This window comes from Cydia strobilella, chromosome 19 (genome assembly GCF_947568885.1).
Source record: "Cydia strobilella chromosome 19, ilCydStro3.1, whole genome shotgun sequence".
Taxonomy (NCBI): domain Eukaryota; kingdom Metazoa; phylum Arthropoda; class Insecta; order Lepidoptera; family Tortricidae; genus Cydia; species Cydia strobilella.
This window is the reverse complement of record NC_086059.1, coordinates 11,705,433-11,730,107: the sequence shown is the minus strand read 5'-3', so window position 1 is coordinate 11,730,107 and position 24,675 is coordinate 11,705,433. Positions and strand designations below refer to the sequence as shown.

Below are 24,675 nucleotides of genomic sequence, written 5' to 3'. Positions count from 1 at the left end.
AATGACAAGTAAGCTAGTGTTGCTGGTAATTTTAATGTTGTACCAATAAATTGGGGACTAATTTCTGGTCCAAGATTTTATTTAAGATTTAAAATGGATCCCTAGCTCATTGAATAAGACATCTATTAAAGACTTTTTTATAGATGACGTTTTGATTCCTTAATTCCTTTATAATATTCAGAGAACCATATTTGGTTAGGCGCGCACGAGCAACTTTTGTCTCCGCAACTATTTTATCTCTCACATCAAGTCTATGGGTAGTATGAAAATGCGACAGAGAAAAAAAAAAGTTGCGGAGACAATAATTGCTCGTGGGTGCCTAGTCTTAGTGATTTCGCACTTTTATTAATTCTAATCACGTGAATGTCACGCTTTAAAAATACATTAAAAATATGATTGATTGAAATCTGGCAACACCACACTTTTGTGTCATGTCGGCTGACGGACGGTCGTGTGCTGTTGATTTTTCTCTTGGGTGTGTTTATGACGTGATTTAATTTGTTATTAGCATATAACTGGACTTGTTATTAACAGTAAACAGTGGTGATAAGCAAAGTGTTAATATGTTGCGGTATTTAGTGGATACATTTTGGGATGAAGATGTGTGGTTGCCTCCAAATACTACCTGGGAGGATTTGGCCCCAGGGCCTGATAAACCTGTGGTTTACAATGATCACAGGCACCTTCTGTACCCTCTGCCCTTAGCAGTGGTGCTAATAGTCCTGCGGCACATACTAGAAAAGTGAGTGCTCCTAATAATTATGAATACTTTAGTACTGTAGATAGGCGCAAAAGCTAGTTAATCAGATTTCTAATAGGACAGGTATTGATAACGCTGCTACCGGCAATGATAACATGTAACCGGTATCACGATTAACATGATAATATTTCAATGGGGTTAAGTATTTGTGAAGATACTTTATCAACTTAGTAATTTTAATTATTTAATTTAATTATGTAAACTATTTCAAACAGCATAATTTAATATACTTTAATTTAAACTTCACTGATATGCGCTACTTTGTCCTATTCATAGAAGGACTTATTGATACTTTTTGGTTACTAAAATATAGTTATGCTTTTGATGTTATTAGCTAAAGAAACTTATAAAAAATATTTTTCATTTCAGGTACTGGTTTGCGCCCTTTGGAAAGTCGTTAGGTATTAAGAACACAAGATCAAAGAAAGCACCTAGTAACCCTAAGCTAGAGTTGGCCTACCAGACATCACCTAAAATTAAGCATAAACAGGTAAGATTTGTTTTATTTTTCATAAAAAAAGATTAATAATCTGTTTATTTCGTAAAAAAAACATGCATATTTACAAAACTTAACTACTAATCTTAAGTTAAAAACTGTAATATATGACATCTATTACAGTTTTTAATTTATATATAGTAGTGTGACTACTTAAAAAACACAAATCAAAAATATTTAATAAAATAATTTGATTTGTTCCCAAACTTGTTTACTAATCTTAAATTAAAAAGATTTTTTGATTTAAGGAGTCTAGGTATATAGAATTAATTATACAATACTATTACATTTTTTTAAATATGTTGTTACAAGATAGGAAATAAATTGTTCTTTCATTTTAAGCATGTTTCTTTATCTTCATAAACACACGGACACTTATAGCTACAAATGTGCAAGTTGTGGAAAGTTTCCAGAGTTTGAATAGTTCACGAAAATCTCAGTACTGATCGGGAAACAAAGGAAAGTTTCATTTTGGAAATCCAATACAAAAATATGAGAAGATTCCGAAATTTTGCCATGTGGAAATTTCGCGATTTTGGAAAGTTTCCAATAGTACATCAAACTTTATAGCCTTTTGGGAGTAAAAGCTTTTGGGGTTTTAATCATCAAAAACTACAAACCAAATACTAATTACTGCTATAGCAGGTCAAGCAAATTTTGTCAGTAGAAAAAGGCGGCAAATTTAAAAAATGTTGGCGCGAAGGCATACAGTAACACAGAAAATTTGAATTTCGCGCCTTTTTCTACTGACAAGATTTGCTTGATCAACTATATATATATATATTTTATCATTTATTGTTTTACCATATATGAGTGTTCACTCAGACTTACTGACCCAGCTAAAAAAATCTATGCTACCTGACCACCTGTGAGCCCTTCTCTTGAGAAAAAAGTGAGTTCAAGGTTTGTTTGCATATATTTATTTATTTAAACTTTATTGCACAAATAAAATAAAAAAATGCAAAAAGGAGGGAAAATTATATAATTTGAATTTATGATAAATTATTTATTTTTAATTCTGTTTGTGTATGTAATATGGACTGTTTTGTGTATGTACTTTGATTAAATTGAAATCATTTTCAATTTGGAACAGAGATAAATTTATTTTGTTTCAATCAGTTTTCAAACGAAACAAAATATGAGAAGATTCTGAAACTCCTTTCCTTCACTATAGGTTTAAATATCACTAGAATATTTGGGATTATTCATTTGTATAGCTGGGCCTTAGGTTCAATTTAAAATATCTAAATTGCCAAGAAAAGACTTGGTCGCTTTTTCTTCAGTGTATGATATCTATTTCAGTTTATAATTTATATATAGTAGTGTGACTACTTATAAAGAAAACAAATCAAAATATACATATATCATTAGATAATTTGATTTGTTCTCTAGTTGCCAAGAAAAGAGTTAATATATTTGATTTGATATCAAGATTTTGTGTGTTAGTAGTATGTTGTTGTAGCTTAATAGAGAGGTACAACTTTTTACACAAATATATATTAAAGTAAACAATATTTTTTTAAACTGATACCTCAAAGTCATTGTTATCTCTATTTACTTAAAAGTACAGCTATCTGAGGTTGAAATAAATAACACACAATCAGACTATTAAATATATATAAGTATAATTTATTTTTAAACTATTTCATTCCTTTTTATCACTAACTGGATGTGTCACACTCATATTGATGTTTACAATATACTTCATTCGTTTGATATCAAAATTTATAATTATCTTATCATGATTATTTATTTGACTCACTATTCTCTATTTGTGGCGCTCCATCAGAGTTATTATGTTTCATGTAAAAAGGTCCTAATTGCACTTGAAGCATTAAGGACCCTTCTGTGATGGAGCCGTATATGTAGCTCTATCGCAGCACTATTGGCAACATAGACCTAGCATTACACAGATCAGCTATACGCGTGCGCCCGTGAGGGACAAAACATACGCAATGTGACAATATGATTGGTCGAGTAGATTTGTAGCCCACCATAAACCATATAAATTTATGGTGGGGAATTAAAAAAAAATGTGAAACTGTGACAAGGACAAACAATAACAGCGCTTTCTCTGCTACTCCTACTAAAAGATACATAAGACTATCCCGTTCGGTCATTTCCCCCACCCCCCCACCCCTCATGACCGATCCAGTTATACTAGATTTATGATTGGCAAGCATTCAGTCAGGCACTCATTTTGCATGTGCTGTGATAGAAGTAAAACTAAATTGGGTGCATGTCCTTTTTTAGTGTTTTCAGTGAATAATTAAATCGAAATTGTAGTACCTTCATGGAAATAAAAAAGGGAAAACCTATTTAATATTGATCAATGGGCCTGTAAGCATCTTTGTACACATAATTTTAATTTTGTGCAAATATGGATAGTTTATTAATCAAATATTATTGTGAGGAATGAAAAAGGAGAAGGAGATCTTTGCCTAACAGTGGGCTGTGGGCTAGACAAAAAACTAATAAAACAGGGCATTTATTACAACTGTTAAACTATGTTTCTATATGATACACTTCTGAACTCAGGATATTAATTTATAATACTTACCTTGAACACAGAATATATAATAGTACTAGGTACAGAAGACACTCTCTAACATCACGCGTCAACTACGCGCAAGGCGGCGCAAGCGCGTGCAGGCGTCCATTCCGTAGTGGTGCGCGAAACCCCAAAATTGGGGCGGCCGCAAGTACTTGTAGCGACGCGACGAAATCGCGGAGTTAGACACGCCTGCCTTGAATGCTAATTTATATTTCTTATTTCACTAATTTTGTCACATACAGCAAAATGTATGGGAAGTACAAATTACATTTGCAGCACATATGTCTGACATAACCTTAATAAGTAGTTTCCCCTGCTATTAAAAACCTTCCAAGCAGCGTGCTACGTACGATTAATATGATTTATGCATTTGCATTTTTGTAGTTATAGCCATTGCTGTACATGCATCTCAAACATCTTAGGGTGCATTTACAAAATAAATGTTTGGCTACCGCATTTGATCATCCCACAATAGATACTTCGTATAGATGTAGAATTGTCTCTCTAGGGTTGTCAAGTTTACGCAGCGCATCGTTGCATAGAGAGTATTTACAAGGTGATAACCCTACTGACAACGCGAGTGCCGAACATACCTAAAAGTATGAAATATAAAATAAATCTAAACGAGGGCCAGGGAACGCACGCTCCGAGCGTGCACGCTCGACGCTGACGCCGACCGCCATTGGTACATAAGTTTAACCCTTTGAAAAGCCATTATCGTACGCATGCGGCGCGTCATCGTGAATCTTGTCGAAATGCACGAAGTTTGATATTGGGCTGAGGCCGCACGCGTCAGTCTGACGTCTTTGGCGGTCAAACAAATCGGAGCTTGTGTTCTGTGTGACCTTCTAGAAAAAACGTGACCGGCTAACTGACAAATGCGACAGTCGACTCAATGTAAACCCGTATTCAGGTTATATTATGTATCGCGTGGAATAATACGTGAGCTCCTAAATAACTAAACTTAACCTCTAGGTATATGGTTGACGTATACGCTGCGTACAGTCATAGTCATAAATAGGCGGGTCCATTCAGAGCGAGCCGCCTCGCGAGGATAAGCGGCTTAATCTGTGTAGCCTGGGGCGAAGCAAACACACTCGCGGTTTGGCGGCAATGCCTCGGGCGAGGCACGTCTCCACAGACCGAGCTGCTTCTTGGTCCCCCCTAATTTAGTGTGTTTTAGATTAATCCATCGAAATAACGTGAAAAGTTTTATACATTGTATTTACGACCTCAGTCAGTACATGGAAAGACAGCGACGTTTCTGTAGAACTTGACGCTGCACGCAGCGTACGGCGTCAACCGGAGATGTTAAAAAGAAACCATAACAAGCATGCTGTAACATGAACCAATGGAATGTATTAGTCGGTGTTAGCTAACCTATAAATGTGTGCTTTCTTTTCAGTTCTTTTTGAGCAAGGATGAGGTAAAAGTAGCACAAATTTTATGCACTTACTTTTCATAGAGGCACGTTGCTATTTTCTATTCTACTGTACTTTATTAGAAGTATCTAGGAAAACCTTTGAAACTGCACTAAAATAAAACCTAGGAAGTCATCAGATTCCTTTCTTCCTTCCTTCATTCCATCAGATTCCTCCGGCTCTAAAGAAGAGACGCTTTAATTCCACATAGATTTTCGTACATGGACGCGCTTGTTGCCGCCCATGATGCCGGTTGTCAATGTCACTATGTGAGCATGACAGCAATATAATTATGCGCTTGCAATAGAGATAGCAACAGGCGGATAAATGTACGAAAATAAATGTGGAAAGCGTCTCTTCTTTAGCCAGACCGAGTGAATGCTCGAGCGGCGGCGACCAGCAGGACTTCGGCGTCTATGTTAACTAAACAAAGCAAACATATGCGAGGGGCCTCATTGAAAACTGCTCAAATTCCTTGGACGCTCGTGGCAACGCTGCACGCCTTACTGGTCGCTCGCCTCTGATGCCACACACTTAAAAACTCATATATAAATGGAATGTAATCCTAAAAGTGCCAGAAGGCAGATTCGGGGTTTTGATTCTATTTTAAATCATAATAGTTCTATATGCAGCATGTTTCTTGGTTTTAATTGTGTTGTTTAGTGTTTGTGTAGTTGTAATATAAAATTAAGTTGTAATGAATAGGTAGCATTGTGCACGGTGTACACTGCACCGTGGACCTAATAGTTTTCCTTATAGTATTCATTATAATGAATATCATAATGTTTCTTGTGCGTTATGATAGATATTTTTTTTACATTGATGCAATGAATTTCTGTAGTGTATTATGTAGTACGTATAGGAACCATTTTGTTGGTTAGAGTCGGAGATGTTTAAGTAAAGTAGGTAAGTACATTTAGGTAGGCTTCTCTTCGCAAGATGAGTACAACTAGGGTTGCCATATGAAAAAATGGATAATTCTGCCAAAAGTCCGGACATCACCCTAAACATTCTGGCATCCTTTTGACGGTCCTTTCTCATAAAATGCTCCAGCCAACTTCAAATTTAAAACACTCGCCATGTCCTCCCGCAATCCTGACAAAGGACCAATAAACCTGACATGTCGGGGAAATTAAACACTAATTACTACTGCCGACGCAATACTTGGAACGTTCTTAGTAACACTTACTCTACGGAGACTACCTACAGTCAGTCATCAGGTATAAAGATACCTAAAACGTGATTTGATATTTTGTCACTTTCGTTACCATATCGGCCACTCCCCCGGCCCTTCCGCTTATACGGAAATGATAGGTTATCACCGTGCTATCTGATTATTACACATATATCGGTTTAGGGTAAACTATTTTTGGAGCTTGTATCGAAGTTACGTAATTAAAGTTTACATTGAAAGTTTGTAAAAAGGATTCAAATGTTGATCTTAAACATTTAAGGCATTAGTTCTGTAGCTCTCATTACTTGTAAAAAATCACACGATAACCTAAACTAAAAATCAAATGATAGGAGATAGAATTTCATGAATTTTTAAGGTGAAATGTCTTAGCTACAATACAACTTATATAAGGGCCTGCAAAGTGCTTTAAGGACTAGAGGGGAGGTCCCCGTAAAGCCCTTGGCCCGCTGTAGCATCCAAGCACGGCATTCTTCTTTGCGAGGCAGAAGGTTCAGCTATACAAGTACTGAAATTAGATTTGATTTTTTATATCACAGATTTGGGGCAATCCAAGACTGTCATTGTAAAAACAAGATTTAGTCATTGAACCAGTATTTTGCGCCATGAGTTGCTGCCGTTTTGGCATCAAACCATAGAAGCGGAGCGTGAATCTCGCGACCTAAACGCGTAAGCGCCATGAATTTTTACGGCGCTTACGACGTACAGGTTGTGATTGCGATAATTTCATTGTTTGGTATGTCGTCTCTACAATAGTCATAATAACTCAATGGATTTAGTGCGCACAAAACATTGCACATACATAACGAGCTAAACCCTTCTACCGCGAAAACTGACGCGCGCAGCTAACAGCCCAATATCAATTCGTGCAATCCGACTTTCACGATGACGCGCCGCGCACGATAGGGATGGCGTTGAAAGGGTTACAGCCAGTATTAAAACAGCTGTATTTAATATTGTCTTCGGTTACCGCGATAGTTACTCATGAAATAAAACTATGAAAACGAATTATATCGCGTATATTGAATTTATAATACATCCCGACGTTTCGAACCAACGCCATAACAGAAAAAGTAAGGGCAAATCGCCTAGCATGGTACGGGCATGTGATGCGGAGGGATGAAAGTCATGTGACGAAAGGTATTAAGAATGAATGTATGAATGAATGAAGGTATGAGGAGAGGAAAACCGAGGCAAAGGTGGATGGACTGTGTGAAAGATGATATGAAACTAACGCAAGTGAATGATGAGATGACGGGTGACAGAAAGGTATGGAAGAAAAAGACATGCTGCGCCGACCCCAAGTGAATGGGACAAGGGCAAGCGAATGATGATACGCGATATAATCCGTTTTCATAGTTTTATTTCAGCTGTATCTAGTCTTGTCACGATCGACGACCTTTGACATTATCCACCCTTCTGTTTCAGACGTGTCGATAAATCAATGACATTCGGCTTTATTGTTCCCAATCGGGGCTCCGTAATAAGTAATGAGATTACAATGGGAACGTTAATATAACTATTAAACTGTATTTCATTTAACAATCGGTACTACGAGTATATCATCACTATCACTACATATTAAATATATTAATAGCGGGTCACTCACGTATATTTAATATGTCTGTGTCTCACGGAAGTTTTGTTATTAATTTTACTACATAGTATAAAACAAAGTCGCTTCCTGCTGTCTGGATGTATGTCTGTCCCTATGTATGCTTAGATCTTTAAAACTACGCAACGGATTTTGATGCGTTTTTTTAAATAGATAAGGTGATTCAAGAGGAAGGTTTATATTTTATATACATCAGCATTGCACCCGTGCGAGGCCGGGGCGGGTCGCTAGTATATATATATAACTTAAACGGAGGGAGGGCATGTACAGTAAGATACATATTTTTTTTCCTGCATATATTGATAGATTTGTCCGCCTAAGACGGTAATTTGTTAAACAAAAGCCATTGTTCCTTTTGTGCGAGCGGTCTCTGACAATGGCACGCGCCGTAGCACGCGCTCAGACACAATGGGCGACCGCTCCCATAAAAGGAACAATGGGTTTTGTTTAACAGATTACCGTCTTAGGCGAAAAGGAATGAATCCTTCGGCCGAAACATGATTTTTATGCCGAAAGTATAGAACCGCAACTTCTTTCGGACACTATTAATGATAGTCTACTCTAAAATGTACCCTGGCTAGACGTTACCGATGACAGTGATGACCTAATTCATGCGGGCCGGGTGTCAACAAAATATATAAAGGTCAATCAGTCTAACCACATGCCATATTTAACATGGACAGCTGAATGGCGTCCACTGATTTTATACATAGAACTTTATTGAAGACGCTCTTGATGCGAAACGTCAGATACGTAAGTCCCGGCCGAAACCGTTCTATCATTATACTTGCAATAATTCTGGTCAGCTTTACTGCCCCACCTGTGATAGTTTTTAAAAGTAAGTTCGGCTTTGTCAGCCATATCACCATATCAGCGTACCGCGAAAACCGAAATTCGCAGATTGATATGATATATGATCTTTCTCTTTTACTCCAATGTAGGCTTAATTAGAGTGACAGAGAAAAATGCCCGCAATTTGCAAACTTCGATTTTCGCGGTTATAGCCCAGAGCATACGCTCGTAATTAGCTAGGGTCGCCGTGGCCGATTACGGCATGGATAGCTATATATTATACATAGTGTATGTTAACTAGCCTTACAGCACGTATGCATAGAGACAAATGGGCAATAATAACCATCCTAACGACCTAGATAGATTTTGTGAAGAGTGCCGGAGTGTGCATTGGATGGGATAGGACCAACTGGCGGAAAAGAGGCCTTTGCCAGCAGTGGGACATTCTTATAGGATTAAAAAATACGTCAAAATACACAATTTACTCGCAATTAACAAACTGGGTCGGTGGTTAACCTCACATTGCCTGAAAGATATCTTTATAGGTATTTGAAGTTAGGTTTAGCCCGCTTTAGATAATACGTTTAGGAGGACAAGCATATATGGTTATTGCTGTATTTGCACAAAGCACATATTCTTTATTAAAAGATCAAAAGTTTCTAGAAAAAAACTATTAAAAATAATGAAAAATAGGTATAGTTGCCATTGCCACCAACACTAAAATAAATAAAATACTCTCTGAGATTTAAACGGAGTGGCGTGAGAGCGTGAGAGTTAACGAAATTTCGATTTTCTGTGTGTTCTCGTTAGGCCGTCATAACTTTGTTCGTTCGGTCGTCTATTTGCCTATCTATCCCTCAAATATGCATAGCATTAAGCTTAGAATAAATTTAAAAGTAGAAAAATTACTGCCTTGGGTAACATAGCATTAGTGATAGAAAAGCGGATAACGAAATTTCGATTTTGGCGGTAGGCCCTCTGCTCCCGTGCTAAATTTAGGGAGCACGTCAGCTCTGTTCCGCAAAAAATTGGAATTTCGTTGCATTTTTTTTCCGACGTAAGACATTATATAATATAGATATATTTTTAATAATTTAAACGATATAACAATACATTTCTTAAAAACGAACTTATCCATAAAATAAAACTGAAAACTAAAACTAAATAAAACTAAAATACATCTAGAAAATGTGGCCCCTTTGGCATGGTGCCGAGGATGCTGGCAGCATTTCCCCGCTGTATTGCGATGCTAATACGTTGCGCGAGAAAGCTGCCAGCTCTTCGGTCGCCAGTGAAGTCGACTAATCTTTTTGATAGTTCTTTAAAAAACTGTAGAGCATTAGGACCCAAGGGTCTCAACCCCAAAGGGCATGAAAGTATACTCGGGGCCAAGACCCCTGTATTTGTTAATTTTGAGCTTTTCGGCCGCTTTAGCCGCCGCACCCACTTGATTACTGGTTCCGTTGAGGTGGGAAGGAGCCAGTGTGTCTACACATGTAGCGTCCCACACTAGCACCCTTCCCAAACTCCACGGAACCAAAGACATACCGTCCGGAAATATAGATATACATATAGATATATTAGATATATACTCGTAATTTAATCACATTTGCATGGACGTGGCCAATCAAAGTAGATTGCTTTGTGTGCAATAAGTCCCAGAGGTCGGATTTTATAACGGCCTTCGTGTGTTCTCAGCTATATTGTTCGTCACAATAGTCGCGAAACATCTTCAAGGGTATGGAGAAATGAATATTTATAAAAACAGGTACTTCTCTACTTCCACTAGAAACATCTTGTGACGTCAGTTACCTACCTAGTTGTGTCCGACGAAAACCGGATTTTTATGCCGAAACCGAAAGTTCATTATTGCTATAATTTCGGCCGAAAATGAATCTTCTGTAGAGACGATTTTTATGCCGAAACCGAAATTGAAACTTCGGTCGGACACTTTCATAGTTTCTTACCAAACGTTATATAAAACATGCCTTCCCCCACATTTTATTAGGGTTCCGTACCCAAAGGGTAAAAACGGGACCCTATTACTAAGACTCCGCTGTCCGTCTGTCCGTCTGTCACCAGGCTGTATCTCATGAACCGTGATAGCTAGACAGTTGAAATTTTCACAGATGATGTATTTCTGTTGCCGCTATAACAACAAATACTAAAAAGTACGGAACCCTCGGTGCGCGAGTCCGACTCTCACTTGGCCGGTTTTTTTTCTCTTGGTGGATATCAGGAAATTTCAGAATTTTCTATGGGGAACCTTAAAAAACAGAATTTACATGATTTTCGGGGCACGTTTTTTCCTTAGACTGTGTCTATCTATTACGGAGTTATATCTATCTTTGATGGTCATATATGATATGGTAATGTGGAACGGTAAAAAACATTGAAGATAATAAAATTATGGCACTGTTTTATAAAGTCGTTATGACAGTATTATCATCCCTCGTCTCGTCTTATTCCTCTTTCGTTTATTTCTTACTAGCTTTTGCCCGCGACTTCGTCTGCGTGGACTTAGTAACCCCAGCAAGAGTAAGAATAGCGCCTGGAGAAAGTCTTATAGCAATTATTCAATTTGAGCATATTATGCACACAAATTAGCAGACACTTCATTAATTATCTCAATTCCACCCCGCTTTTTACTTTCTTAAGGGATGATTTTCGGGATAAAAACTATCCTACGTCCTTCTCAGGGACTCAACCTATCTCTATGCCAAATTTCATCTAAATCGATTCAGCGGTTTAGGCGTGAAGAGGGAACACACAGACAGACAGACATACAGACTTTCGCATTTATAATATTAGTATGGATTTGACTTATTTCGTATCATTCTGTATTCATCACTCGTTCTTTACTCGAATTGTTCGCTCTTTCTTTCGTTTTCTTTTTTATTTGGTCGCGCAGTTAAAACTATATTATATTATATATTAATATTATCTTTGACACCGACAACTATTTCACATTACATGTTCAATCGTGCCTCACACGCCAGGCTTTAAAAAGATTCAGTCCGACATCAAAACATCAAACATTTATTCAGCAAATAGGCCACAGGGGCACTTTTACATGTCAATTTTTACAAACAATAAAATTAACCCAAAATTACAAAAATAACCAAGAATAACCATAAAATTGTCTCTGCAGAAAATAAATCAAAAGCCACTTGGCAGATAATAAATTCTACCAAAGCTTACTCCAAGAATGATGATATTCTTAGATTAAAAACCGATCAAAATATTGTAACGAATCCCACAGATATAGCAAATACCTTAAATACGTATTTCATAGAATGTATTAAAGATTTACCAAAGAATGATGCTTTACAATATAAAATTACCAATAGTACCCAGTCCATGTTTATGCCACCATCCACAGCATATGACATAAAATTGATAATTCAGTCTTTAAGAAACACTAGAAGTGTAGGCTTTGACAAAATTTGTACAATTGTAATTAAATATGTAAGTGATATAATAGCCCCTCCTCTAAGTCACATAATTAACCTGTGTATTAACAAAGGTATCTACCCAGATAAGTTGAAAGTCTCCATTATTAAGCCTTTACACAAAAAAGGTGATAAAGATGACCCTCAGAATTACAGGCCCATAGCTCTCATTCCAGTATTTTCCAAAATCTTCGAGAAGTTTATATACCAGTCGCTATATAATTATATGGATACTTTTAACTTATTCTGTACGGAACAGAAAGGATTTAGAAAAAATATCAGTATAAACATGGCTTTATATAATTTTTTAGATATAGTAATGGAAAATGTTGACAATAAAATACCAATATGTGCTCTTTTTACTGATATGACCAAAGCCTTCGATCATGTAGATCATGAAATACTACTAGGTAAACTTAATAGATATGGTGTTCGAGGGAATGTATTAGAACTCATAAAATCATACCTCACAAAAAGACTGCAATATACTGAAATTACTAGAAAGTGTATTAAAAGGAAAACGGACGTAGTGTACATATCGGATGCAAGATGTATGGGACATGGCGTGCCTCAGGGAAGTGTTCTTGGCCCCTTGCTTTTTTTAATTTATATAAATGACATGCCCAAGGCCATTCCCTATCCTATGATCTTGTTTGCCGATGATAGTACCTCTATTATTAAATGCAGTAACCAGACTAACTATGAAAATGACATTAATAATGTAATAACTGACATAATAATTTGGCTTAGTAATAATAATTTAGTAATTAATTTGACAAAAACGAATATTATGCATTTTTACCAGCGAATAGAACCAGAGGATATTAATATTAATTATAATGGAAATATAATAGATACTATAGGAGTGACCAAATTTCTAGGATTATTCATTGACAGCCAACTTACTTGGAAATACCATATAAATGATGTGTGTAAAAAATTAAGTAAGTCAGCATTCGCTCTTCATAAGCTTTCCAAGGTGGTAAATAATGAAGCTTTACTTGTTGCTTATCATGGACTTGTTGCATCGGTACTACGATATGGAGTCATCTTTTGGGGCAATGCAGCTGATAAAGACGCAGTACTTAAAGCCCAAAAAAGGTGTATACGATCTATGTGTGGTTTAAGAATGATGGATAGTGTTATTCCGTACTTTAAATCACTAAATATCCTAACTCTGCCCTGCCTATATATCCTGGAAATTTCTGTCTTTGTAAAATGTAATCCAAACCTTTTTGATAGAATTTCTGACACACGAAAGCTCCCTGTACGATCTCAATATAAAAATGATTTATGCCACAAAGTATGTAAAACAGCCATGATGCGCAAAAGTGTGCTAGGAATGGCACCTCAAATATATAATAAAATTCCGAACACTATAAAAGAATTAAATATTGTACATTTTAAGAAGACTTTAAAATCACTGCTAATCAAGAAATGTTACTATAGCGTACAGCAGTTCTTGAATGATAATAATTTATAGCTCGTTTTTCTATTTTTGTAATTCTTTTGTAGTTTTCTTTGAAATTTTCATTGTTGACATTTTTTAATATTTATTGTTTTAAATTTTATTATTATTGTGAATTATCTTTCTGTTCTTATTTATTATTTTTGTAATTGATTTGATTATTGAAGCATGAACACCTTAGACTAGCGCATGTTTAACTTAGTTTATATAGGTAAACAAATTCGTACGCCTAGCGGCAAAACATAGCGTTCGCAATATGCTCTAACTATAAGACCAATACAATGTACCTATGTTATAACGAATAAATGCATTCTGATTCTGATTCTGATTCTAAAAACAATCACGAGTACATAAATATAAATGTCAAATTACACAAGAAAAAAAAACTAATAAAAACTATACAAATAACAGAAGTACTAAAATTGTTTAGAGATGTAAAAGTCTCTAGGTGTCAGAGATAAAATGTATATAATAATAAAAAATATCATCAAATTATCCAGAGATGTAAAGGGTCTCCGAGACTTGAATTGTTTTATAATTAATAAAAAGACAAAATATTAAATCAGACAAACAGACAAGAACCGAATGAAGTGCCTCACGTTAATGCCACTCAAAAGTAAAGTTACATAGGTACATTGAAGGCCGTGTAAACTTAAACAGACCGGTCTCCACAAAAAGCACCCGTTCACGAGTATGACGCGTATCTCAGCCATCGTCTCCCTCAACCTTCATTCGGGAAAGTGGCGACCCGATCAACGACGCCACCGTAAGCAAAGACTTTTAAACGAGCATGACATACCAGACCAGAATCAATTTGTATCACTCAACACTTATTGATCCGAACAATACGCGTGCCCACATTCCGTGACGTACGGACAGATAATTGTAAACGCTGGTCTATGGTAAATTGTTTTACAGTGATTATGATCTTTACTGTCTGTCTGGTCGTTTGGTTATCGACTGTCACTGCCAGCAGTGCCAGCCTGCCAGCTAATTGTTGGATACGTAGAAAATAAGATTTTCACCATATCAGCTGGTAAAGGCTCTCTTGATTGTTCAAATACTGATTAGAAAGTTGCATTTTATCCACATGTGAGGTAAAGTAATCAAATGCAAATTTTGGGTTGTTTCCTAAGGTTGGCTGGTAGGATTCCATTTTAAATGATGATTTTGAATGATAAATGGGGCATCTTCTATGAAAAGGGACCTTATGGTCGATGTCGCTTACGCCGCACAGCGTCGCGCGCCATTATATTTATATCGGAGCATCGTTTATAATGGCGTAAGCGCCATCGACAATAAGGTCCCTTTTTATAGAAAATACCACAAATATGTAATAACGTTCATTTGGATTTGATTTTGTTTGATATTTTACAGTTAGTATTTTCTTTGTGTGTTTCATAGTTCTCTGCTGCTTGACGTGAATCAGTCTGTTAATTGTGGTTAGTGCAACTGGCCCCTTAGTCTGTCAGGTTCTATTTATTGACCAAGCAAAGGCCTTGTCCTAATGTCCCTCAAAGAAAGGGGTCACTCGGCAGTTCGGATTACAGCGACGTTCGGATTAGCCTGTGTACGGAATAGTACGGATTGTACGGTACAGTACGGCTACCATCAGTTTGGCACTGACATAAACGCCATCGAGAACGTAATTTACTTTCTATGCATCTCGCTCGCACTAATCGCGCGAGTACGAGCGAGATGCATAGAAAGTAAACTACGTTTTCGATGGCGTTTATGTCAGTGCTAAACTGATGGTAGCCGTACTGTATAGTATTGAAATTTAGTTTAAATATTTTTTTGTAGTAAATAGTAATAAAGACGATAAAACCCTACACTTATTTCACGACACGCTCTTGGCCGGTTATTAATCCAGTCAGTGCATCAGTCATACGTTTAACTTATCTTATTAATGATGAAGAACTTACCTCGCCGGTCAATGATCCCATTCCCTTTTACAGCCCTGTACAAATATTAGTTGACTAACCCATATAGGGGACCGTCATAAACGCTATTTATCTTGCTTTGCGGCATTATGATAGTGACGGGTTTTCGTTAAAAATGTAATGGTGTCGGTCACGTTAAAAATGGTAAAAAATGTAGGCTGATCTATATTTGAATTTTTTTTGTCAGATTTGGATAATCTTTGGTGTACAGTCGCCATCAGATATATTGGAGCGGCCAAGGTGCTCAAAAATATGTGAACAAGCACTTTTAACGCCTTGAGAATGTTCCGATATTTGTGAGCGCCTCGGCCGCTCCGATATATCGTTTGTAAACAGCGGATTCTTACAAAATGCCTACGACATAGCCGCCAAGTGGATGCCGCAAAACGAGCGCGGACGTGGCAGGCCCAGACGGAGATGGTGGGACGACTTAGACACCTTCATTAGTAACTGGCCGGAAAAAGCTCAACAACGGGAGTCTTGGCAATCAAGGAGAGACCTTTGCCCAGCAGTAGCTATAACGGGCTAACAAAGAAAACTTTATGTTGTCCTAATAACCGCAAGAGAAGAAAAATCTAAAAGCATCTCTTTCTTCCACATTCCTTCTCTGTTGCAATAAACAACTCAAGTGCACATCTCGCCAATTAGTGAGTTACAAAAGCCGAAGTGAGAAACTGGGGCGCGCCAAGGCCCGCTTTTGAGCGATAATTGGTGCTCAATGAACGCTTATTGTCTCTAAACACCACTGATTGTGTGTGGTGGAGGTGTAATTGAAGTTTGAATAGGCGAGGACGAGCACATAAAAATGTTGAAGACAAACTATAGTCACAGAATAAACAATAGTACTGGTACAGAAGGTTAACTCTCTAACAAAACGCGTCTATTATGACAAATATGACCGCTAGGTGGCGCAAGCGCGAGCAGACGTCCGTTCCGTAGCGGTGCGCGGCAACTATTATGGCTAGACACCAAAATTGGTGTGAGCCGCATGTACTTGTAGCGACGTGACGAAATCGCGGAGTGAGCCACGCCTGCTATATTTAGTCGGAGAAACGTAAGAGGGCCGATTTTTTATATTCAAAGATCCCAACGAATTGAGTATTAACAAAAACCTTTGAATTCTAAGTCCAAAACATGAAAACCGCTTCCGTAAGTTCTTCAGATTGAAATCATTGGATGCATATCCGCAAACCGCTCCGGTGTGCGAACGTTCAATACGTGCATAGCGCTGTCTCGTACACACACCGGAGCGCTGCGATAACCGAACCACTCAAGCGTCTTAGGTATACCTATGTGTTTGCGGTGAGACTTATTGCATATGCATATTCATTATGTATTACGGTAAATAAAGCAGTGTTGCTTTCATACACCATTGTGGCGAATATGATGTGTTATAACACTAATAAGTGGTCATCGTTGGAATAAAAGATATAAAGAAGTTAGTTTATTTCCTTGTGATTCACGAAGTGCTACGAAAATTTTATTTGACTCGTAGGTATATTTATTTATTTAGTTGCTATGTGTTGGCTTAAAATTAAATTTTACCCAGACATGTTTATTATTAGACCAGAGTACATAGGTACATAGGTACGCCCGAGGTGCTCACAAATATCTGAACACGCCTCTATTGTCAAGGCGTTAGAGTGCGTGTTCAGATATTTTGATCACCTCGGGCGCTCTGATATATCTGATGGCGACTGTACATGATATACAATAGTGAAAACATAGGGTTAGGGTTACGGTATGTTTCCCAAAATATATACGCGATTATGCTAACTTTAAAGGGGCCCACTGGGCACTGGCTATCAGTCCGCCGGACGATATCGGCCTGGCAGTTGTTCGGAACTGTCAAATTTTTGTTCTAACTGACAGGCCGATATCGTCCGTGACTGATAGTCAGTGGGCCCCTTTAGTTGAGAAAATCGGCAAGTTAGGTGGGTGACAAATGCATGGCGCTTTCTCTTGGGCCCGGTAAGATGGGAAAGCCCTGTTAGATTATAAGCCACGTGGAACTGCTGGCTTAACATTGCGAGGGATGATATGCGTGCCCCACAGACTAAACTAAATTAGACTAGACTCAATACTAGGACTAGGACACCGCATCATGAAGCGTTTACAAAGAGCTCGAGGTTACCACACATAGGCTGGTTTTAGTGTCACGCGGACCATCCGTGCGGATTACTCCGCACCGGACCAATATGTATTAAGTTCAAGGAGCGTTTTGGAGTGGTTCCCGCGGAGGACCGTCTGAAAGCTGTCCGCGCGGACCACTCTAAAACCTAAGACGCTCCCTGAACTTAATACATATTGGTCCGGTGCGGAGCAATCCGCACGGACGGTCCGCGTGACACTAAAATCAGCCATACAATTTGGCGGTGCGGAGCGATCCGCACGGACGGTCCGCGTGACACTAAAACCAGCCATCTTGTAAATGCTACGATTCGAGCTGCACAACTAAGTTGTATTCTACACCATTTCATGCTATAACAGGGTCATGGGCGTCGCCAAGGGGGGCAGCAAGCTAGAGAACAAAATTTCTAACTAAATGTATGCCCCTCCCTTTGGCCATCGGCCATATGAACTACGGATGCAGATGGGATAAACCCAGTGAACCTAAAATTACAATAGCTTACGGGCATTTTCACTTAAAAGCGTACCATTTACTTTTTTTCGAAATCCATCAACTTTTGGGTTATTTCTACTCGGAATCACGAGGACTCGATTGAAAAAGAAAAAAAATGACAGTTTTGTAACGCATTTTCACATACATTTTGTATATTACAAAATTGACACCCAAAATTTGTATGAAAAACTGGGGACACTTTTTTTCTTTGTCTCATTCAATAGTACTCGTGATTCTGAGTCTAAATAACCCTAAAGTTAATGGTTTTTCGAAAAAAAAATTGTGTTACCATTTTTTCTGAAAACCCCCTTACACAAATCGCACTTCGCACTTTTTCATAACAATACATTCTAGGATTCTTGCACTACCAGAACATTCTACATTCCTGGAACTAGACTAGACAGTAGACCGATCAAAACACAAAACACGTAATTAACATTGTAGAAACTGTAAATTAATTAGTAATGAAGACAAGCGTAACGGACCGGATAGATCGAGTGTAAGCAACTAAGCATCCAAGTAATATGCTAGCACATTCAACAGCTAACGTCGCGCCGGTTCGAATCCGGCCTTCACCACTAGAGGGCTTCGTCGCTTTTTCTTTAATATATGACATAGCTTCAGTTTATAATATGTTTTTTCACAAAAAAACATCATTAGGACCAATCTGGGGAAACCAATAAAAATAGCAAATTGTGATTGGTTTGACTCTATACATCTTTTACTTGACAGGTTGCAGTAGTTGCAGTTAGGGTTGCTATACGTCAGGATTTGTCCGGACATGTCAGGATTTTTGACCCTTTGTCCGGATTGCGGCCGGACTTGGCAAGTGTCAGGATTTTTAGGAATGACCCACCGCAGAGCGCAGCGCGCCGCCGTGGCGTCGTTCAAGCTACGCCAAATCTCTGTTACAAGAAATGTCAGGATTTTTATTTTTATTATTTTACCAAAAATAAACATTTTTGACAAAAGCAATGTTAGAAATTTATAACACGAAGCCGATTGGGAATAAAAATACAATTATGATTGCTAAAACTAGTTATTTAACTGTTAACAGTTAACAGTGAATAAAAAAATCAAAATCATTTTCGGTTACAGATGTAAGTAAAGTGACGTCACAAAGTTTGTGACTCCCCCCTCTTTCTTATCACAACGTGTCACATTTTCTCGACCCCCTCCCTCCCCCTAAACGTGTGACGTAATTAATGGATGAGCCCTACGACAAAAGTTATGGTCAAATTGGGAGTGCGAATTGATGAAGCACGATTGGCTAGTGATTAGTAAACTTTATTATTACCATTTACATTAGCATCTATCCGCGATTTCGACAATTCGCGAATGAATTCTACATCATTCGTGTATTCGTTATTTTCATTTCCACAAAAAAATCGTGGAAAAAGCTTTGACTAATATAGACTAAGGCATTGTTACTAACAACATTTTTATGGGCCCCAGGCCTGAAATAAACGAATATTTAATTTAATTTTTAAAATACGTATTTAATATTACTGAACAAATATAGTTAATATTAATTAATAACAACTAACTTATAAAACTTAAAAAACTAAAACTAAAAATAAATAAAACTAATTTAATTTAATTTAATTTGCAATAATGTTTCCTGACCATAAAAAAATTAAGGAAGTAGGATTAAGAAGAGTGACAGTAAACCGTATAACAACATTCGACTGACGCCATTACCTAAATGAAATACACACTAGGCCCAGATTAGATAAACCGGATTATATTCACTTTTATATGTACATAACATACAGATAAAATTTAACTATTAAGATACTTTGTATTTACACGAGTATCGCCGGTGCTAGAGACCGTATGAAGGTAACTATTATTTATTCTGCGACTTTGCAAAGATTTTGACGTCAGAATTTGTCATAATTAACTTCATATTTTCATAGGAAATTGACGTTTGTGATTGATTACGCAACACACTTCAGTTTGTGTTATGCACAGTTAACTTGGTTAACTTAGAGCCACTTGTACCATTCACTAACCCGGGGTTAACCGGTTAAACCTGCGGGCTTAGCACGATAGCATTTTTATCACCTGTCACCATGCCTGTCACGTTCTAACAAGTATGTAAGTGCGAAAGTGACAGGCATAGTGACAAGTGATAAAAATGCAACCATGCTGACACCGCTGGATTAACCATGGATACCGTACAATTTGACACTGGGTTAACGGTTTAACCCTGCAAGTGGCGCTTAATCATAGAATTGTCTCCATCATCTCTTATAGTACCTACTATTGCGAAATTGATTATTGATTCTGCTAGATAAGGAAACCGGCCAAGTGCGAGTCGGACTCGCGCACGAAGGGTTCCGTACCATTACGGAAAAAAACAGCAAAAAAATCACGTTTGTTGTATGGGAGCCCCATTTAAATATTTATATTATTCTGTTTTTAGTATTTGTTGTTATAGCGGCAACAGAAATACATCATCTGTGAAAATTTCAACTGTCTAGCTATCACGGTTTATGAAATACAGCCTGGTGACAGACAGACGGACAGCGGAGTCTTAGTAATAGGGTCCCGTTTTTACCCTTTGGGTACGGAACCCTAAAAAGTTATAAAATAATTTGATGGAATTAAAACATAAATAATAAAAATGCCAGGTAATTTATATTCCTACTTTCCACATTATTTAATATATCTTTGATGCTATTATGCCGTCTATAAAAATTAGTTACATTTAGCTTGATCTTATGATCTATTCAAATATGTACAGAAATACGTAATTTTCGATAAAATAAATAAATAAATATTTGGGGACAATCTTACACAGATCGAACTAGTCTCAAACTTAGCAAAGCTTGGCCTATGGGTACTAGGCGACGATATTATTATACATACTTATGTACATATTATACATACTTATGTACATATTATACATACTTATGTACATATTATACATACTTATGTACATATTAGAAAACACCCATGACTAACTTCCGTAAAAGTTTTAAATCCCTTCCACATTCCATTCGTTCCAGAATCATTCTTTATTCGAATATCCTATGACGTCGTGACCTAAAAAGTTAATGACGTAACATCTATTGAATGAAGTCAGTGATGACGTGAAGGTGTGAGTATATAGGGCGAGTAAACACAAAGCTTTCACAAAGGGGCCCACCCATTACCAGTCCGCCGGACGATATCGGCCTGGCAGTTGTTGGGAACTGTCAATTTTTTTGTTCTATGATATCGTCCGGCGGACTGGTAATGGGTGGGCCCATACTTATATTAACTAGGATGTGGACCGTGATACAAGAACAATACAAAAGGTAAATACGGTCCATATCCTGGTTTATACAAGTCTAGTGAAACTAACCGTGAATCAGTCAAGACTGTTAAAGCAAAACTTTGCCTTTGACGGCATATTAATAATTTTTTACCGTTTAAAACCTAGTAAAAGTAATGTAGTTCCTTAACGCTTATAAAAGACACGTACCGTGGGAATACCACACGTGGTAGCTGATGGATAAAATATAAAAGGATCTAATATAGGCGATAACTGGGTCAAAGTCGATATTCGACTTATTTTCTACGAATCGGTCAAAAATATAGGTGCGATATCCATACTATAATCCATACTTCCATACTAATATTATAAATGCGAAAGTCTGTCTGTCTGTGTGTTCCCTCTTCACGCAAACCGCTGAATCGATTTAGATGAAATTTGGCATAGAGATAGGTTGAGTCCCTGAGAAGGACATAGGATAGTTTTTATCCCGAAAATTATCCCTTAAGAAAGTAAAAAGCGGGGTGGAATTGAGATAATTAATGAAGTGTCTGCTAATTTGTGTGCATAATATGCTCAAATTGAATAATTGCTATAAGACTTTCTCCAGGCGCTATTCTTACTCTAGCTGGGGTTACTAAGTCCACGCAGACGAAGTCGCGGGCAAAAGCTAGTATTATATAGAATTATAAATGCGAAAGTCTGTCTGTCTGTGTGTTACCTCTTCACGCTAAACCGCTGAACCGATTTAGTTGAAATTTGGCATAGAGAGAGTTTGAGTCCCGGGGAAGGAAATAGGATAGTTTTTATGTCCCTAAAGAAAGTAGAAAGGGGGGTGAAATCGAGAAATGTGATTATTGATGTCAAGCAATTAAGCTAATGCTTAAATTTAATTATTGCTATTACACTTTCTCCATGCGCTAAACTTACTCTAGCTGCTGTTACTGATTCCACGCAGACCAACTCGTGGGCAAAAGTTAGTTGTACTATATTTTGAAGTGGTTTAACTACTACTAGGGTCTTTAAACTTTCTAGCAACCCAAATTCAACTCGGGCAACTACATTTTTATTTCCTCTTTTTTTGTAAAAAATAAGCAGGTAATATAATCTTTTTTTTTAAGTTGGTGCATCCGTTGATATGCGCCATGCGCCCTTTATGCCTGGGGTATCGCGGACGCGATATCACGTCGGTAGAAAAGTTTCACAAACAAAATGCATGAATAGCCAAAAATCCCTGGAATCTAGTTTTTTTTAAATTGTACATGGCTGGGACTCGAGAGTTTAAGAGAAATCTCTGCGCAAATTTACATATATGAATTTCATTTTTCCATTCATTGTAGAATTGATGACAAAGCTTAGTTAGACTGCAATTTGTAGTGCATGTCCTTGCATATGCTTTGCACACATATAACTTAGAAGTAAACCACACATACACACATATACATTGGAAACATAATCAATGAATCATTGTAGTATGGTAGAGTATAGTCTTCATCTTCTCAAATGATTTTTTCGTCTAAGACAGTAATCTGTTAAACAAAAGCCATTGTCTCCACGGGCTCTATGCTTCCAACTTGGGCACGTGGCAAAGCAACGATGCCGTTTAAAAAGCAACTGAATCAGCATAGTTCAAATCTTACGAGCGCTGTGTATTCTCGCCTATATCGGGGTGGTCCAGGGTGGTCGACCGAACCACATTACCAAACCGTGTTATCTTGAATGAGCTGTCAGAAAGATTTAAACTTTAGTACTATCGCGATTTAGTTGCTTTTTAAACGGCATTGTTAATAGTATTAAGACCTCTCTGTAACCCATACTGACAAATAAATTATCAATCAATTAGCGTACAACGTCAACCGGAGACCACGGCATAAGGCTTTCTTTCCACTGAGGCGGACCCGAGCGGATATGACAGGTATCACCAATAGCGTTAGTTGTAATCCACATTAAATTTCTTCTCCGCTCCCCTGGATTACAACCAATCTTATTGGTTGATCCCTCATCTCCGCTCGTCTCCGAATCAGTAGAAAGGCAGCTCAAGGCAGTCTTCACATTGGATGCGGATTCGCACGCCGCTTTATATGTGCAGCGCTGTCTCGCTTACACACCGGAGCAGTCTGATAACCGCGTAAAAACTGCACCAGTTCCAGTGCTTACAATCCACCATCTTTTTTCAGATATGCGCGCTAGCGAAGCAACTAGATATGTCAGAACGCCAGGTCGAGCGGTGGTGGCGCCTCCGTCGGTCCCAGGACAAGCCTTCCACACTCGTCAAGTTCTGCGAGAACGCGTGGAGATGTACCTTCTATCTGTACAGCTTCTCTTTCGGAATGTTCATTCTTTGGGACAAGGATTGGCTGTGGGATATAGATAATTGCTATATCGACTATCCGCATCAGGTGAGAACTGTTTTGTAAATGTTATAATATCTACTCTAATCAGTAGTGAACCTGTCAGCGACGGATCTGGGTTCAAGTGACCACTTCCGAATAAAACAGAAGTTCAGAGCGAGGTAACAGGACAAGCCTTCCACCCTCGTCAAGTTCTGCGAGGCGTGGAGATGTACCTTCTATCTGTACAACTTCACTTTCGGAATGTTCATTCTTTGGGACAAGGATTGGTTGTGGGAGATAGGTAATTGCTATATCGACTATCCGCATCAGGTGAGAAATGTTTTGTGATAATATATCAGCCATGACGGCCTCTAGCTTGTAGTAATCCTGCCTGCGAATCTGAATAATCTGATGGTCCTGAGTTCAAGGGGATGGTTATTAGACGGGTGAGTTCCAAATGGAAGTTCAGAGCGAGGTAACAGAACAAGCCTTCCACCTTCGTCATGTTCTGTGAGAACGCGTGGAGATGTTACCTTCTATCCGTACAGCTTTTTCTTCTGAATGTTCATTCTTTGGGACAAGGGAGATAAATTATTGCTACATCGACTATCCGCATCAGGTGAAAACTCTTTTATGAATGATATGAGTAAAATGTCTGCATAGTAGAAGGATAGTGACCCTGCTTATGAAGCTTTTGGCCCTGAATTCAAGTTAGATGTACGGGTTTGAATCGCTCCCGATCTAAACTAAATGGTAGTTCAGAA

At 37.8% G+C, this 24,675-nt stretch overlaps 1 protein-coding gene across 4 annotated transcripts in view; it reads left to right on the top strand.

Moving 5' to 3' along the window:
- Window positions 1–413: 413 nt before the first annotated feature.
- The window catches only part of LOC134749938 (ceramide synthase 6-like), a 41,517-nt gene continuing 17,255 nt past the window's right edge, over window positions 414–24,675 (top strand). For 2 of the 4 annotated variants that reach the window (XM_063684960.1, XM_063684958.1), the window contains exons 1-4: window positions 414–742; window positions 1,130–1,250; window positions 5,216–5,236; window positions 23,756–23,977. In XM_063684960.1, coding sequence (XP_063541030.1) covers window positions 564–742; window positions 1,130–1,250; window positions 5,216–5,236; window positions 23,756–23,977 — 543 coding nt within the window. In that variant the 5' untranslated portion in view covers window positions 414–563. The remainder of the gene's footprint in view (window positions 743–1,129; window positions 1,251–5,215; window positions 5,237–23,755; window positions 23,978–24,675) is intronic. The other 2 variants (XM_063684959.1, XM_063684962.1) reach the window with 2 other exon arrangements.